Here is a 16128-nt window from a genome sequence, read left to right on the forward strand (position 1 = left end):
AATATGTTTAATGAAATGACATGAACACACAACAATCTTTCAGCCTTGTTGTACGGTTTAATACGCAGTTAACAGAAAAGTACAAGTGCATAAGTGCTACTTCTCCGAAGACAAAGAAACTCATTAAGCTTTTCCTTTACATAAGAAGTGAAAAGAAGTTTGCTTTTAAAGGCAAAGAATGTACTCTTATGTTATGTGAGTACACGGACATAACACCAACAAAGAAATGGATATTCTACCAATATTAGGCATAAACATGAATCAAAGTATTTAACTGAAACATTACAAGCAATATGGCTGGTATTAATACAGTTCTTAGAGCCAAGATAATATACATACATCCCCAGTTGTAGCAGGAGTTAAGCCAAAGGACATTGCTGAGGTGAATGTCTCTGGATTCTCCTACAATCAGCTGCAAATGCCAGTCATTTACACTAGACTAGTGAAAGAGCTTCCTATGGAAAGCTTGTGGTACTTTCTTTTATGATAACTCTCTGTCATGTGTAGACTATACCCTTTGGCTCTTGGCTCAAGTGGGTGTTTTGCTACATGGTGCAGTATACCAGGAAGATTGAACTCATCAGGACCTGCTGCATTTTACCTTTGTTCAATAGCTTTGAAGGCTACATTAAGGCTTGTAACTGCATTAGAAAGTAGATGATCCAACAAGGTCATACCAGGAATCCAAACACAGAAAGCGTAACTGCTATTGCCATTCTAATTTACCAATCTGGCCAAAACACACTATATTAGCAGGTGGTCGGTTTTGAAGTATTACATCTATGTAAAGGTTCTGTGCATAGCTATGGAGAAGTTCCTATAATCCGCTTGTTCAGATAACCTTTAGTAACACTGTCTGCTGCTCTGATAGTGCAGATAAGCAGCAAGCAGAACTTCATTCTCCAGCTATGATCAGCTACCTCTTCATCAGCATCCTGAGGAAAAACTCAAATTGCCCATGAATTTCTTCTGTAGCTTTTTTTGATGGAAGAAAATGAAGCACAAATATCATGTTTGTTCAAAATTATGGTTGTAATACAAGGCATCTGATTGCAAAGAGGGTAAAAACCAGAGAAGCAGGTGGTCTTTGACTTTTATGTCCTCTCTATTACATACATGACCAAACTAAAGAAATTATGAATCTAGATTTTGGTGACCAGTTGCTTCTCTGGAGTCATATAACTGTCTAATCTGAAAGCCTTTCCAGGAAGTTGAGCACTCTATACCATGTTCACTATGTATGGTAATTAAAACATTTCTGTGCATTTCTCTTAAAAGGAACAGATGTCTTGGAGTGTTTTAACTAGTCTTTGGTAAAGTGCAGTGTTATTGAGTGAAATACAGAATGTACCAGTTCTTGCATCATGCAAATCTGGTAATTACAGGATTCTTGTTTTCAAGGTCTGACCTGTCTTTTATCAGTGTTTTTTATTTTTATTTTTTAATGAGTCAGCAGCCAGATTGCCGTATAGAGTCTGGGTATAGAGCTAGATTGAAAAATGGAATTTAGGATAGCATTCAGCATGAGTGATGAAGTTTACAGCTATTTGAATGCTCTGTGAAGCTCTGTTTCATGCTCTTAATTTGGTGCTCTTAAACCTGAGACCACTGTCTAACTGTGTCTATAAAGTAAAAATCTTGCTTTCACCAGGAGAAAAAAGACTTTCTGAAAACTAAGGAGAGGTTTCCCAGAGGGCTTATCTATCCTTTAATTATCTATAAATTCAGCTCAAAGTTTAATTGTTCCAGTTATGGCTGCTGAGGGGTTTTAACAATTTGGCCTTACATAGTTCCACAAAGAACATGTCTACTTCATCAGTGTTAACTTCCTCATGAGCTTTTGCGACATCTGGTAATACATTTAATTCTGACACTACTAAAAATGTGTGCCATCAAGTAAAGGTTTTTTAAATCTAAGCACTTCACAGTAAATAATCTCTATTATAATTTTTAATTGACTTTTTTCTCAGACATGAGAAAATTACTGTGTATGGCAGTTCTATTCCACTGTAGCACTACACAATCGTTTGAAAGGATGCTGCCCTAGAGTAGAGAAATGCAGAGTGCTGAGTTGCTAAAGATATCCCCAAGCTTTAGCTTACCAGTCCTGCAAGAAAATTGTGTTCCACATCTCTAGTGCTTACTAGCTATAAGATGGCATTTTTTATGTTTTCCTGTGTATTCTTCTTCGTGTTGCTAAATAATGCTACAGTTTTTTTTCCTGACAGGTGGATATTGGAAATGACACAGGTAAGACAGTTTTTTAGGTTAAAATACATCTCTAAGTTTCTAAATAAATATATCAACTAAATTTATAAAAACAAAATGGGTGGATTATAACCTTTTACAGCAATTATTGATATTTATTACCTTCTAACTATTTTACTAATCTATATAAACACTTTTATAACAAAAGAAACATTTCCAAAAAACTGTCTTGTTACTTATCAACATATATGGAGTTTTTATGTTAGGCAAGTAACTGTTATGTTGAAAACTTTTTTTGTTTTAAGATGCTTGTATTTGCATATTTGATGACAAAGAACTAGGTTCTTTACTAATAGCAATCAATTGCTTTATGAAATAAGTTTTCTTCTGTAACTATTTTTTATTTTAATGAATGTTGTACCATTTTAGCTGCCTCCTGCTGTGAGATATCAGGCCTTATGTATAGATTTATTGATTTGCTTATAATCTTAAGTAGTAATCTGGCAAGCAAACAATAACAAAAAGGCTGAGTAAACAATAAGTATGTAGCCAATTTATGCATGTCAAAATTCTTGGGGTTTTTTTACTGATAGTGTTCTGGCAAGCTGGGAAAATTAACACCTAGGAGTCTGCTGTCTTCTGCATTCTTCAAGAAACATGGTTATTGTGCATTTTCTTATATAGTTTCATCATATTAGAAAGAAATGACTTGTAAAATCATTATATTTACAAAGTTCTTCTGCTCTCTCACATGACTGCCATAAGGAAACAAAAGATGGTGTCATTAAATCCAGTCCCAGTATCAAACAGTAGGGACTCCAAGCAGAAACTCTTAGATTGCCTAGACTGATCATCTTTTATGAAGAATTAAGTCATTACAGGTATATAAACAAGTGATGTGAGATAGGTATATAAACAAGTGATGTGAGATAAAAGTGTGTTGTAAAAAATAGCCACTTTTTGGAAGTTAATTTTAAAACTGCTGGTGAGAAAAATAGTTTCTAAGAGGACATGTAATCAAATGGTTTGTTACATTTTGTGACAGAAATTCGCACTCTGACTGAGGAGTATTTGGAGGGTTTTTTTGTTTTTGGTTTTTGGTGTGGTTTTGTGTGTTTGTGGTTTTTTGCTGTTTTTGATTTTTTGGGGTTTTTTATTATTTTTTAGAGAAAGGCAAACTAAATGAGGAAGGTGTAAACAAAGGTTCTGTCACTTTTTACTCTGATTGATACTGAATAGTGTGTGATTACAGATGTGTGTCGACCTATGAAGGATTCAAGATGACCAGACTGTAATGTATTAATCTGACTGCAAGAAGTGAAAAGCTTAAAACAAAAGCATGTTCAGATTTATTAAGGCATTTCGAGGACCAGTTCTGTAAGTCAAGCGGGAATATTTTTCAGCAGCTGCTAATGAATACATCTTGTTTTCTTCTGTATGATTTTAGCTTTAAGAAAGTTAAACATATACACGAAATAAAGAGCGAGCATGAAGAAATAGAATCAGTATGTTTAGGGTTTCAAATTGCATATTATCATGGTGAATAAGGTGGTGGTGACAGATCAGCAGCAATTTTTTCGTAAGCTGGTGGAGCATCAGGTACCTGTGGTAAGGAAAGTGGGTGTGAAAGATCAGAAAAATTCCCAATTGAGTTACAAGAAAAATGACAAGAAAATGATGTTAAACACACAGCAAGCTATTTACCACCTTTTATTAAATATAGTTCTATGACTTAAAGAAACTGTGCTTATTCATTGTGTCCGTTTTTTAAGGTTACTTTTTTGGTAGTATGTTTTTTGGTTTTGCATCAGATTCGCTTTATTGCTATTGTTCATCCAAAGAGACAATTTTCAGTGTTATAAAGGCAAGAATATTCTTCTTTTATATATGGGGTGATTTTAGATTGGTAATTCAGATAAATATTGAAGCTTGTCTTTAAGAGTCTTGATGCAGGCACATTGTCTTATTTGAAAATATGAGCAGCTTATTTAAAATTGTTCTAAGTTAGCCTCTTCTCAATTCTAAAACAGTTTAAAATACACCCATTTATATATACTTATCACGTAATTTACCTTTTTGAAAATTGAAAGTTTAAATGTCCATCTTTTCATAATGATTAGAAGAGCTAACACCCTGAAGTTTTCAAATGTTCCCTGATAATGCTTGTCAGAGTATAGTATACCAGACACAATCCACTTGTTGTTTGTCAGAATGGCAGAAAATCAGTTAGGGAGATGTTTGGGGTTTTTCAGTATATTTCAGCATTCAATTGTTGCATCATTCTCATAGATTGCAAAATGATCATACAATTGAAGAATAAATGTAAATTGAAGATAATAACTTTTCAAATAAGGATTCTAAATAATAGATTTTTTTAAAAATTATTTTTCACAATACAAATTTTTCCAAATGCTACTTTCTAAGTTGATATTGAGGTATTGAAGACTCCAAGTATGAGAGAATACACCAAGGGAGAAATCATCAAGTGCCTGTTTAACAGTATGATCCCTCCATGTCTTACTCAGTTTTAAGTGAGATCTTGAGTTGCAACTTACCACAGAATTAAAGTCTCTGTAGTCCTGCAGAGCCATTTTGCATTCCAGTATTTCTCCCTCACCTACCACGTTTCGTATTGTCCTCACACTAGAGCTTTTGCTCTGTGACAGATCACAAAGAAATATCGAGAAGGTGAAAGGAAGAAGAGACTGTGAAGTTGGGGCAAAATTTGGCAGCACATATACAGTATTAGAATCTGGGATTAGCCACAATGAAAGTAAGAAAGATGCCTTACCTAACACTTTTTGCTATCTCTGCTGAGACACATGCTCTATCTCCTGAGTGATCCAATTACATTGTCAGAAAAATAATTATCACACTTTTAGGTCCCAGACTAATGCAGGAACTGACATCTCATGTACCTGAATGCCTCCTCTTTTTTATGCCACACATTTCTTTCTGTAATCCCCAACCTTTTTGTTTTCAATTTTTTCAGCATTTCTTTTATACATATGCTGTACCAGTTCTCGCCTAGCCAAAAATAGCCTAAGAAAAATATGATTTTCAAAACCAGAATGTAGCATCTGTGATGAGAAGGAATTCAAAACCAGGTTATACTTTTTGCCAGGATATACAAAGCAGGCATTTAGTTTGATTTTTGAAGGATTTTTTTTTAGTATTACTTATATTTTTGCAACATTTCACCATGAAAGTTCAGTTTTTATGTATTCTGCCAGTCGATGTACGTATTGGATAGATAATTGGATAATTAGATAGAAAGAGAATGGGACAAAGTTACCAGAAACAGCAAGGAAACAGATTTGCTGACTTAGATGAGGGCTTTGCTGGGTGTTTTTAGTCCCAAATAGTTACTTATACCTTCTTCAAAATATTAGGATAACTAAAAGATAGTGTAAAACATGTTTGGATAAAGCTTTGTCCTGCTTTCAGCTGGAGTAGAGTTCATTTTCTTTTAAGCAGCTAATACAGTGCTTTGTTTTGGATCATTATCCAAATAATATATAATGCTGATAACACAATGATGATTTGGTTTTTGTTCAGTAGCTCTTGCTTTATCTCAAGGACTTTTCAGTGGCTTATGCTCTGCCACAGAGCGGGTGCAGAAGAAAGTGGGAGGGCTCATGGCTGGGACATGTGGACTAGCCAAAGGGATATTCCACACTAGAGAATGTTATGCTCAGTATATAAATAAGGGATTTGGCTGGGAGGGGCTGATTGCTGCTCAGGAATGAGATGGGCATCAGTCGGAATGGATCAGTGAGAAACTGTATTGGGCATCAGTTCTTCCTTTGGGGTTTTACTCCTCCCTTTCTATCCTTTTCATTATTATAATTAGTAGTAGTAGATGGTTCTATTTTGGTTCTATTGAGCTGTTGTTATCTCAACCCACGAAGTTCACCTTTTCTTTCCTATTCTCATCCACACCAGGTGGCAGCGGGAAGTAAGTGTCTACATAGTGATTAATTGTTATCAGTGCTTAAACCATAACTTTAAAGAATTAAAAAAGACATCTCTCACAGGAGAGGGAGCAAAAAAAAGAGGGAGAAGACACAAATGAAAATATTTTTAAGGTAGTCTTTAGAAAACAAATCTCAAACTTGTCCCACTATTTTGTAAATCTTAAAATTACAAGTCAAATTTTATATGGATGAATCATGCATCTCTCATATGTGAGCATATTTACCTACTTGTAACAGTTATTTTTCTTCTCTGCTTCTTAGATTTAATCTAATCATATCTGTCCTTATTTAGGGGTAAATTTTATGAAGAGTGAATATATTACATTTTTTTAAAATGAAAGGGCACATCTCTTTGTTATGTGTAAATATAAATAGAATTCTTCCTACAAATAGTTGGTTTTTTTTTACTGACGTGTTGCTCAAATTTGGACAACTGGTTTCATGTCTCTTTGCTTTGGTTCCTTTTACCCATTTGTCTGACTTGCAAGTTCCTCAGGACAGGTTGTGTTTTATATTGTGTGGTTTTGTCTGTTACATACGTCAGTGTAAATACTGCCTGAGATAATGATGTCCTGTTACAGATTTGATGTTCTCTGCATTAATGTCATGCAAATCATGGTAATATGTCAAAATAACTGCATGAGGGAAAATGAGCTGCCACACTTACCCGCAGACTTTTGTAGCCACTACGTCTTTTGTAATACCAGCAGCCAAAAGCAAGTAAAATTGCCAGCACCAAAATAAAAAGTCCAATACCCAGAGCTCTGTTAGGGAAGAAAAACAAAACAACTTGCACCACAACTAGATGCATCCTCCTGGGAGCAAGAATGGTTTGACCTAAAGTTTGTGTCAGCATCCTTTTATCAGAGGAAGGCACAGAGCAGAATTTACCTCAGAAAATCGACAGTGTATCAATAACTTCAGCCAGTTTCTGTAGATTTATCTGTTAGCTAATTTCTCTACCAAGTTCTTAAATATTTAAAAAATAAATTGCTTTGAAAATAATTATCTTCCAGTGCCTACCGATTCCAAAAACATGCCTGTCTGTAAATCTAGCAAATCACAGCATTCTGATATTGCAAGTGAATGTGAAATAAATGCCACATCTGCAATGATGCAGCTCATATTTATTTGCTAAATTTCTTTAGGCAGTAAGTATTTAAAATACATCCTAATTGTATCATATTGCAACAGCTTCTAATGACAAAAAGGTTTTTTGATACATAAAACACATTACAACCTTAAAACATGTCTAAGAAACTTTGAATTATTTATAAAGAGCTCTGTAAGGATTTAGTTCTTGCATGACATACTAGGCATAGTTTTGGTGTCACTGGGTCATTTTAGGGAAAATATGGTTTGCAAACTGTCCTGTAAAACATCCTTCCCACTGCTCACTGGGGACTTGGCAGAAGCAGCACAGTTCAGCTCTGTCAAAAAGCAAGCTGACAAACTAATTTCAAATTTCTTAGTCACAAAAACCCTTCCTTTAGTGTTAATATTCTCCCTGTTGAGAGGTATTGAATTAATTCCCCATTTTTTTGTTCTTTGCCTGTTCAGGAAGAGAAGAGTATGTGAAATTATTAAAGGGAAAAGAGTATGGGGATAAAAATTACTATGTGAATCAGGATAAAATCATTCTAACATACTTCTGTATATATTGTACCTAGTTGCCTTGTAGTAATTATCCCAGTCTTTTCCATTAGGACTGACTTATCAGAGAGTTTTTATATCTATTTGCTGTAATTTTCACTGACCACAAGTCTCATGAAGGAGCATTTCCTCGTGAACTAAAAAGCCTGAAAGGAGATGCAAGCATTTTTGTGTGGCAGAACAAGCTGCCTTTTTGTCTGAACTTCCTGTGTCCTATTTGAAACACGAAGCCCCTTGAAGACAAAGGGATTTTCTTTTTCCCAAGTATGTGGTTCTTGTAAGTTGCTCCTGCCCATTGAAGACTTTGTGTGGCTTGCAGTCTTGTTTAACCCAAGAACAGAGCTCACAGCAGTCACTTTCTGATGCAGCCAAAGCTGAGGTGGCCCCACTGGTTTTGCTACTCTTACCAGCACAGTTGAAATTTGGAGGGACTACTTCTCCAGGCATCTGGTGTCCTCTCTACATTTTTAGACTTTCTGCTTGTCATATTTTATGTTGTTTTAGCTGTCCATTAGCCTGTAAGCCCCCAGAATGTCATTTCTGGAGCTGATACTTCTGACTGCATATTTGCCATTAATTCCTTCCCCAGCTACTCAGAGGCTAGTATATAAGGTGTGTGCAGTTTCTTGCAATTCCAGTTAAAGCTGAAGTTGTGCTGCTAGGAATCTAGGCTCATATATAGAATACTTGTGGTACTGGAAGGAGAGTGTCACTTTTGCATATCTAAAACAACTGCTTACAGTTGCAGCTACTAGAATCCACAGCAGTTAGAGGTGAGCATGCCTGCTAGCCAGTTTTTTTTGGTGGTGGTGATGGTGGTTTTTTCTTGGGTTTTTTGTGGTTTTTTTAGAACTGAGCTGCTTCGGATGGACTATTAGAGAGCTTTTCCATTTGATTATTCTTTTTGCCAGGGCTGATGGAGGAGCAAGTATCTCACAGTATGAGTTCTTGAAACAAATCATTAAGTTTGGAGCCCAGTGAGCCAGTACCCAGCAGCACAATTCGCTTACAGATATCCCAAGCACACTGGAATTACTTGTCTTATGTAATAAATCACCACCTGTTGGGTGGTGTCTCTAATAATCCCAGACCAAACATATTTTATTGTAATTCAGAGATAAAAAATATTTGCCAGAAATAATTTGGGAGTCACAATTGTATGGCATCTTATGCTTTTTTAAAAACCATTTCTCTGGGGGGTTGCCCCGTTCTTTAGGATGAGATAATGTCCCTTTGAGGTTCCAAAGAGAGGTCTGTGAATATAGAGATTTATACAGATCTGTATACAGATCACCTTGCAACAGCCTCAAAAGTAAATTCTAAATAAGCCTCAAAAACCTGATAAAGGCTAATGACTTGTGATCATATGATTTAACTCTAGATTCTTGAATTCTGCTATTCTGATTTTTCTTAACAGTGAGGGCCAAGATTGCACTGTGACAAACATTAGAACTATAAAATCGTTAAAAAGCACTTCATCTATATACAACAGTGCCTTTTTTGGATACAATTTTCTGTTTTTCTTTCAATTCAAATTCTTTCACCAGCTTACATGCTAACATAGGTTTTGATTTATGCTTACTCTTCTGCTGCAAAATAAATGTGTCCTTTCCCTCTGAAATAGTTGCCATCCTGGTGGTTATTTCTTCTGGGCATTTTGTGAGGTTGGTCCTGCTCAAACCTACAGGGTAGAAACACAGTGTCAGTGTGATAAAAAATTAGTTGCCTTTAAAGAATGATGTTTTCAGCCTCTTTGTTTTAAGCGGAGCATTTTAGAGAGGCAGGATAATGTGGTATCTTCAGAATCAAGTAGATGCATATACACATTCAACTGTTCGAATATAGTCTACATATTAGTATCACCACTGATATCAAGATGTTTGCAACTGAGTCTAACAGAGATTGCAGAATTTGATGTGATCTGTTTAGGCACCAAGTGATGGCAGACTTCAGAAGCAAAATCTAGAATATAGAAAAAAAGGCAATTTACCCGGACAAGAAAAACTATTGAGAAGAAAAGCTAATATTGTTCTTACAAATAGTTTTTTTTTCTATTTTGTTATTCCCTGCAAACACTTAGGGGACAGGTTTTCAGTCACTGGAGACTCTCAGAGATCTGTTGAATTTCAGATTGGAATACTGATTTATGTCTGCTGACAATCTAAACTCAGATGTATAGCGAATTTATATTACAATCTTTATTCCCAGACTTAAGGTGATAATCATAGCTGTCTGAAGAGTTAAAAATCAATTAAATCAAATAGAGTGAAGAAGAAATCCACATTCAATCATGTTTCTCTAATGTGAAGGGCACAACAACAGATCCTACTTGAGAGCGTCCCACTAATCTAACTATCCTGAACAGGTAAATTATAAAACACAATGACTTTACTGAAGAGAATTCTAGCCAAGGAAAGAAAACACTTTGTGTTCTCTTGGAGACAGTCAAGCCTCTTCTAAAGCATAATTTTTAAGCAAAGCTGAAATTTTGTGTAAAACAAAAAAATATAAATCTTACCTCCTTCAGACCAGTATTCTGTCTGTTAACTGAAGGCATATGCAGCTTTCTTTGACTTGGTCTGGTTTTTTCTCCTTTGATCTGTCCTCTTATGACTATCACGAGTTTAAATTCCTTTCAGTACAGCTTCTGAATGCATTAATTAGCATGAAAGGGGCAAGGAGACAACTTCTCGTTTTCTTCTGCGTCCTTCCCTCTTAAAAAGCAGCAGAAAAAGCTGTTATTTCTTGATTAATCACATGTGCTGTGAGAGACAGCCCAACACCTTCTTACCTGACCAATAAATGCAACCTCCTAGAGTGGACAGACTGTTTCTAGATTCAAATATGTTTTGATCAAAGGCTGCTTATTTTGTTACAGAGGACTGTATTTTTGCATATATTTACTATAGCTTTGTTTATGCACAATTTTTGCACCATTTTAGCACTGTGCAAACTAGTATATGTGGACCAAAACTCACCTTGTGACAGAAGTGTCTTAGATTAAGGTAAATGCAGTTTAATTCTATACTGAGAAGTAAATACTGCAACAAAAAGAAGGTCTGAGCCATGGGCGCAGAACTAATGAAGCCTGGCCTTTGCCTGGGCTAACACTGTAGTAATTCCATTTACAAGGTCAGGCAAGAAATGGCAGTCAGTGATTGATTCAGAGGTCTGGGTACTGTGATATACCAGCAGTTAGTTACTGCCAAAAGAGCAAGGAGATAAAAGAACCACGTTCTGCTTTGTCATTTGTCCTAATGAATCATTAATCTGAGCCTCTCCATCCCTTTCCAGATTTTTTGAAGTTTGAGGGATTAAACACTTCTAAGTTTTCACTTTGAAGCTGTGCACTGCACTCTAAATATGGTAAAAATGACTGACAGATTCAAAAGGAAATAAGAAAGAACAGATGATGAGAGTGACCAACATCCATTTCATTAGGAAGTCAGATTAAAAATATTAACATTGATATATTTTAACTACTGTGGAGTGCTTCTCTATTTTTACTAATTAAAAAATTTTTTACTAATTTTTTACTATTTTTACTAATTAAAAAAAATCAAATTAAAACCTGACCTGTCTTTATATATTTTTCCATGGTAGTGCCTAGTGATGAGAGCAGAGGCAGTGAGCACAGACTAAAACACAGGCTGCATTCTCTGAACATCAGGAAATCTTTTTTTTTTTGTGAGGGTGATTGGGCACAGGCACAAGTTGCCTGGAGAGTTTGTTGAGTCTGCCCCACTGGAGATCTGCAAACGCCATCTGGACACAGTCATGGGCACAGTCAAGTGGCTCTGCTGCAGCAGGGGTTAGAGAGCAGGACCCCCAGAAGTGCCTTCCAAACTCACTCTGTGATGACTGCCAGATGAATCTAGTTGGTTTTGCTAGACCCATTAAAGTTTGAAGCAGCACAGTTTTTGCAGAGGGGAAAATAAAGAATACAGGAAGAATGAACAGTGAGGAGTATAAACTTGCTAATTTGGGCAAGTTAATCAGATGAACTCAATAGGAATTTCAAAGGTAAAAGAGGTGCAGGGGAGTTTCTGTAAATATCCATGTGTGCAAAACCGTAAGTGAACACTATCACAGTCTGTCAAGTTCCCAAGAAACATGCCAGCCCTTGTGCACTCTGAAAATGTTGTAAAGTTCTTTATCAAATCACGTGTTTTCCCGAAGAAAAGCTTCCCTTCTGGAAGAGGATGATAACTGAAGGGCACTGCTTGGTCTTGTGAGAATCAAAACACTCATAAAGAAAATTCATGTGATTTCTACATGTAGCAAAACCAGTCTCTGACCCTTACTTGCCTCAAGTGATTTGTGGGGTAAAATGTCAACTGCTTGAATATTACGTGTTCTGAATTAATCTCTTGTTAATAGTATAACAAGAAATGGGAAAAAAAAAAACTTTGTCGTGGATCTGCGGTGTCATCTGGAACGTAAATGCAGAATGCTGCTATTGAGGAGTTGGATGGATGAGGAGGTGAAACACCATATCCTGCTGCTGATCCCAAACTTTTTACAAAATCTTATTTTGCTGATGTAGTGCTGCTAACTCCATCAGTGTAAAGCCACTGGCATTGACATATGGATTCCAAAGGTGTTACCTTTTCAAAGACAAGTTTTCAGAGGAGGATGAAAGAGGAGTACTTCGGAGAAACCCCACAGTAACCCAGGGGTTTTTTTCTGATAGCCAAACCTATGGCAAATCCAGGACCCTTTGATGAATCTTGGTGAGGGGAAGGAAATGGATGCTTATGGTGTAACTGAAAATAACAGGCCTGACCTTTGAAAAAGAATAGCTGTTGGTTGGTTTTGTGCTGTTGACATTACAATTCCATCTTTCTAGGACAAGATCCTGGGATTCTTATTAATTTACTTCAATTGATAATTCTTGACATTTGAGACTTCATACAGCACATACATTTGCTCATACAGAGCAAAGAAACATAAGTACCTTGACACCTGATTTAGCAAAGACTTTAGTTAGTTTTATGGGAAATTCAGTGGAAACTCACAGGTATTTCACTGTTAAATTTACATTACCAGTAACATAGTAAAGTAAGAGAAAATAAGGAATTATATCACTTTCAGTTTGTCTTGAGGATCCTTGTCTCTCCATGGTTTGGGGACTTACTTTGAAGGAGGTATTGTCGGCTGAAGAGTTCCACTATAGGCCAGATTTGAAGCTTTTTGAAAAGAAGCTATTCCTCAACTTGCTCCTACCTTGACTGCAGGCCCCTCCAGGGAGCAACATGTCCTGTAGACTACCTTGCACAATCATCATAAATATGTTCAACCTGAAAGCCTGGTTCATGACAGAAACTTCCTCCTCAAGTAATTTCCAAATGAAGCTGTTGTCCTTACTGTCAGACCCATCTCCCTCTGCTCCATCTCTGAATCTTACAGGAAAGAAAGAATGGTAGTCTTAATCCTGTAGAAGCTGTGCCAAGAGGATGCCATGATTACAGTGATGCCTTTGTTACTCCAAAATATTTTTGAACAGCTTTCTGGCAGTTTTCCTTTGCTTCTACTTTGTCTGCATTAAACTGGAGGTTCCGAGCCCAGGGGATTGTTCAGGTTTGTGGGACTTTATTCATGAGATGATCAACCATGGGTGAAGAACTTCTGGATGCAGCTGCCTGCTATCAAGGTGAGGTTGTGTGTACTTTCAGGAGGTCATACCTGAATTCAAGAGAATGTCAATGCATTCTAAATCCTCACAATCCTATTTCCATCAGTAATGTGCTAACTGTTTTGGGGTGAGAAACTCCTTACGGGTGGGCTGCTGATTTAGGCCTGTGAGGCTGTGTCTTGAAGAAAATTAGTATCGTCAACACTGACTACGTTCTTAGAACTTGGATCAAAGAGTCATTTGCCATAGGTTGCTCAGGGACATGGTAGAGTCACCATCCCTGAAGATGTTTTAGAGGTGTATGGACTTAGCACTGGTTCATATGGTTTGGATTTAGAGGTGACAGTGGCAGTGCTGGGTGGATGGTTGGACTTGATGGTCTTAAAGGTCTCACCCAAATTTGGTGAAAGTGGTAATAGTCCAGTGAAATTTAACTTGGAATATTTCACTTCAGCTGCAGCTGAAGTAAAAGCAGTTCAAAAATGAATACAAACACTCAGTACTTCAACTCTGGATATGAGGACAGCAAACTTCAGGTTGCTCAGAAAGTTACTGAGTAAGCAACTCTGGGAAAATGCTTCCACTGGTTCTGGGGTCACATTTTAAGCACAGTCTTCTAAGGACACAGGAGAAGACAATTCCCAAATGTCAGAAGTCAAGCAGATGAGGCAGAAGATGGCTTGCTGAGTAGGAATCTTCTGTGGGAGGTAGAGCAAAAAAGGAAGGGGTAGCTCAGCAGAAGCAAAGTTAGGTGACATGGGAGGAATACAGAGATGCTGCTCACCACTGAAGGGAGAAAATTTGAGCAGTCAAAGCTCAACTGGAGCTGAAGCTGTCCACAACTGAAGGGGACAATAAAAGGAGTTTTTTCAAATATATTTATGGCAAAAGGCAGTGTAGAAATAACATCAGCCTGTTACAGGATAAGGATGGTCACCTCACAGTCAGGGACATGGACAAGAAAGAGATGTTTAATGCTTTCTTTGCCTCTGCTTTCAACACCAGCAAGGGACTAAGGAGAGTCCACTGCCTGGAGCTGGAGGACCATGGCTATGAGAATGATCAGCTCCCAGATGACCCTGAACTTGTACAAAATGTCCAGCACACAGCTGAATAAACACACCACATGATGAGTGATCACGTGGGTGATGGTCAGGCCCAAAGGGTTACAATGAATGGAATGACATCAGACTGGTGACCTGTCACTAGTGGGTTCCACAGGGCTCCACCTTAGGGCAGTGCTCTGCAGCATCTTCATAAATTACTTGGATGCAGGACTTGAACACTAAGTAAGTTTGCTGAAGACATTAAATTGGGAGGAGCTGTTGACTTCTTTGAAGGCAGAGGCCCTGCAGGGCAACCTTACAAACCAAACAATGAAGTTTGACAAGGGAGGGGGTCAGATTCATGGATGTGTGTAGAGACTGGGGAATGAGGCTGAAGAGCAGCAGTGCAGAAAGGGACCTCAGGGACCTGGTCTATGGAAAGTTGAACATGGGTCAGCAGTGCCAGGTCACAGGAGGGCCACCTGTGTCCTGGGAGGCATCAGGCACAGCATCACCAGCCAGGCAAGGGAGGGGATTGTCCTGCTCTGCTCTGCACTGGGGCAGCCTCACCTCCAGTGCTGGGGGCAGCTCTGGGTGCCACAGGGTAGGAGAGATAAAACTATTGCTCAAAGGAGGAAAATTAGGATGATGAGGGGTCTGGAAGGGAAGCCATGTGACAAGTGGCTGAAGTAACTTAGTCTGTTCAGCCTGGTGATGAGGAGACTGAGGGAAGATCTCATTGTGGTCTTCAGCATCCTCATGAGGAGAAAAGCAGGGGCAGGCACTGATCTCTTCTCTATGGTGATCAGTGACAGGACCTCAGGAAATGGCCTGAAGTTATGACAGGGGAGGTTCAGGATGGATATCAAGAAAATATTCTTCCCGGAGGATAGCTGGGCACTGGAACAGGATCCCCAGGGAAGTGGTCAGAGCACCAAGCCTGTGGTGTGGAGTTCAAGAAGCATTCAAACAACTCTCAGGCACATGATGTGACTCTTGGGATGGTCAGGAGTTGAACTTTGATGATCCTGGCTGAGCTTTTCCAATTCAATATAGCCCATGATTCTATGATTTGACTTCTTTTGTGCCATTAAACAGATATATTGCAACAAGATGACAGTGTCCAAGTGACTAATACTATTTAGTGCATTTAGCAAAAAAAAAAAATTTATGACCTTTCGTTTCTCAAAAGATCCTGTTCAGGCTGGTGGGGAACCAGGGGAAATCTCCAGCCTGAGCCCTGACAGAGCCAGTTCTGAGCTCAGACTGGGTTGCTCAGGACTTCATCCAGTCAGGCCATGAAAGCCCCAAGGATGTAATCAGCCCAACCACACTGGACCATGTCTATGCTCTTGGGCTGTCCTCACAGCTTCTGCCTGAGCTCCCTGTGTTTCAGCTTTGCTGCTGCCTCACCCTCATGCCAAGCACTGCTGTGAACAGCCCAGCTGCATCTCCTCTATTCCTCCTGTTGGTGCCAAGGATACTGTTTGGTGCCCCCAAAGCTCCTGCTCCCCCTGGCTGGTCCAGCCCTGGTTCTGCAGCCTCTCAGTGATCCTCTGCCAAACTCAGATATCTTTGTCAACTTCTTTCCTATGTTTGCTGCTCCAAA

General features: G+C 38.1%; 1 protein-coding gene across 1 annotated transcript; it reads right to left on the reverse strand.

Moving 5' to 3' along the window:
* Positions 1-452: 452 nt before the first annotated feature.
* Positions 453-10600, reverse strand: MLANA (melan-A). The gene is made up of 5 exons (XM_056514119.1): positions 10357-10600; positions 9421-9519; positions 6853-6949; positions 4764-4865; positions 453-3811 (listed from the first exon to the last, which is right to left on the reverse strand). The coding sequence occupies exons 2-5, from the start codon at positions 9492-9494 to the stop codon at positions 3743-3745; spliced, it is 342 nt and encodes a 113-aa protein (XP_056370094.1). The 5' UTR covers positions 9495-9519; positions 10357-10600; the 3' UTR covers positions 453-3742.
* Positions 10601-16128: the final 5528 nt, after the last annotated feature.

Source organism: Oenanthe melanoleuca, chromosome Z (assembly GCF_029582105.1).
Source record: "Oenanthe melanoleuca isolate GR-GAL-2019-014 chromosome Z, OMel1.0, whole genome shotgun sequence".
Lineage (NCBI taxonomy): Eukaryota > Metazoa > Chordata > Aves > Passeriformes > Muscicapidae > Oenanthe > Oenanthe melanoleuca.

Excerpts from the sequence above, each read along its gene's own strand:
- MLANA (XM_056514119.1), bottom strand. The coding sequence starts at position 9,494 with ATGCCCAGAAGAAATAACCACCAGGATGGCAACTATTTCAGAGGGAAA. Across the intron at positions 6,950-9,420 it reads ATTTATTTTGCAGCAGAAGA|AGCTCTGGGTATTGGACTTT; the intron begins GTAAGCATAAAT and ends CTTCCCTAACAG. Across the intron at positions 3,812-4,763 it reads ACAGAGACTTTAATTCTGTG|GTACCTGATGCTCCACCAGC; the intron begins GTAAGTTGCAAC and ends TCCTTACCACAG.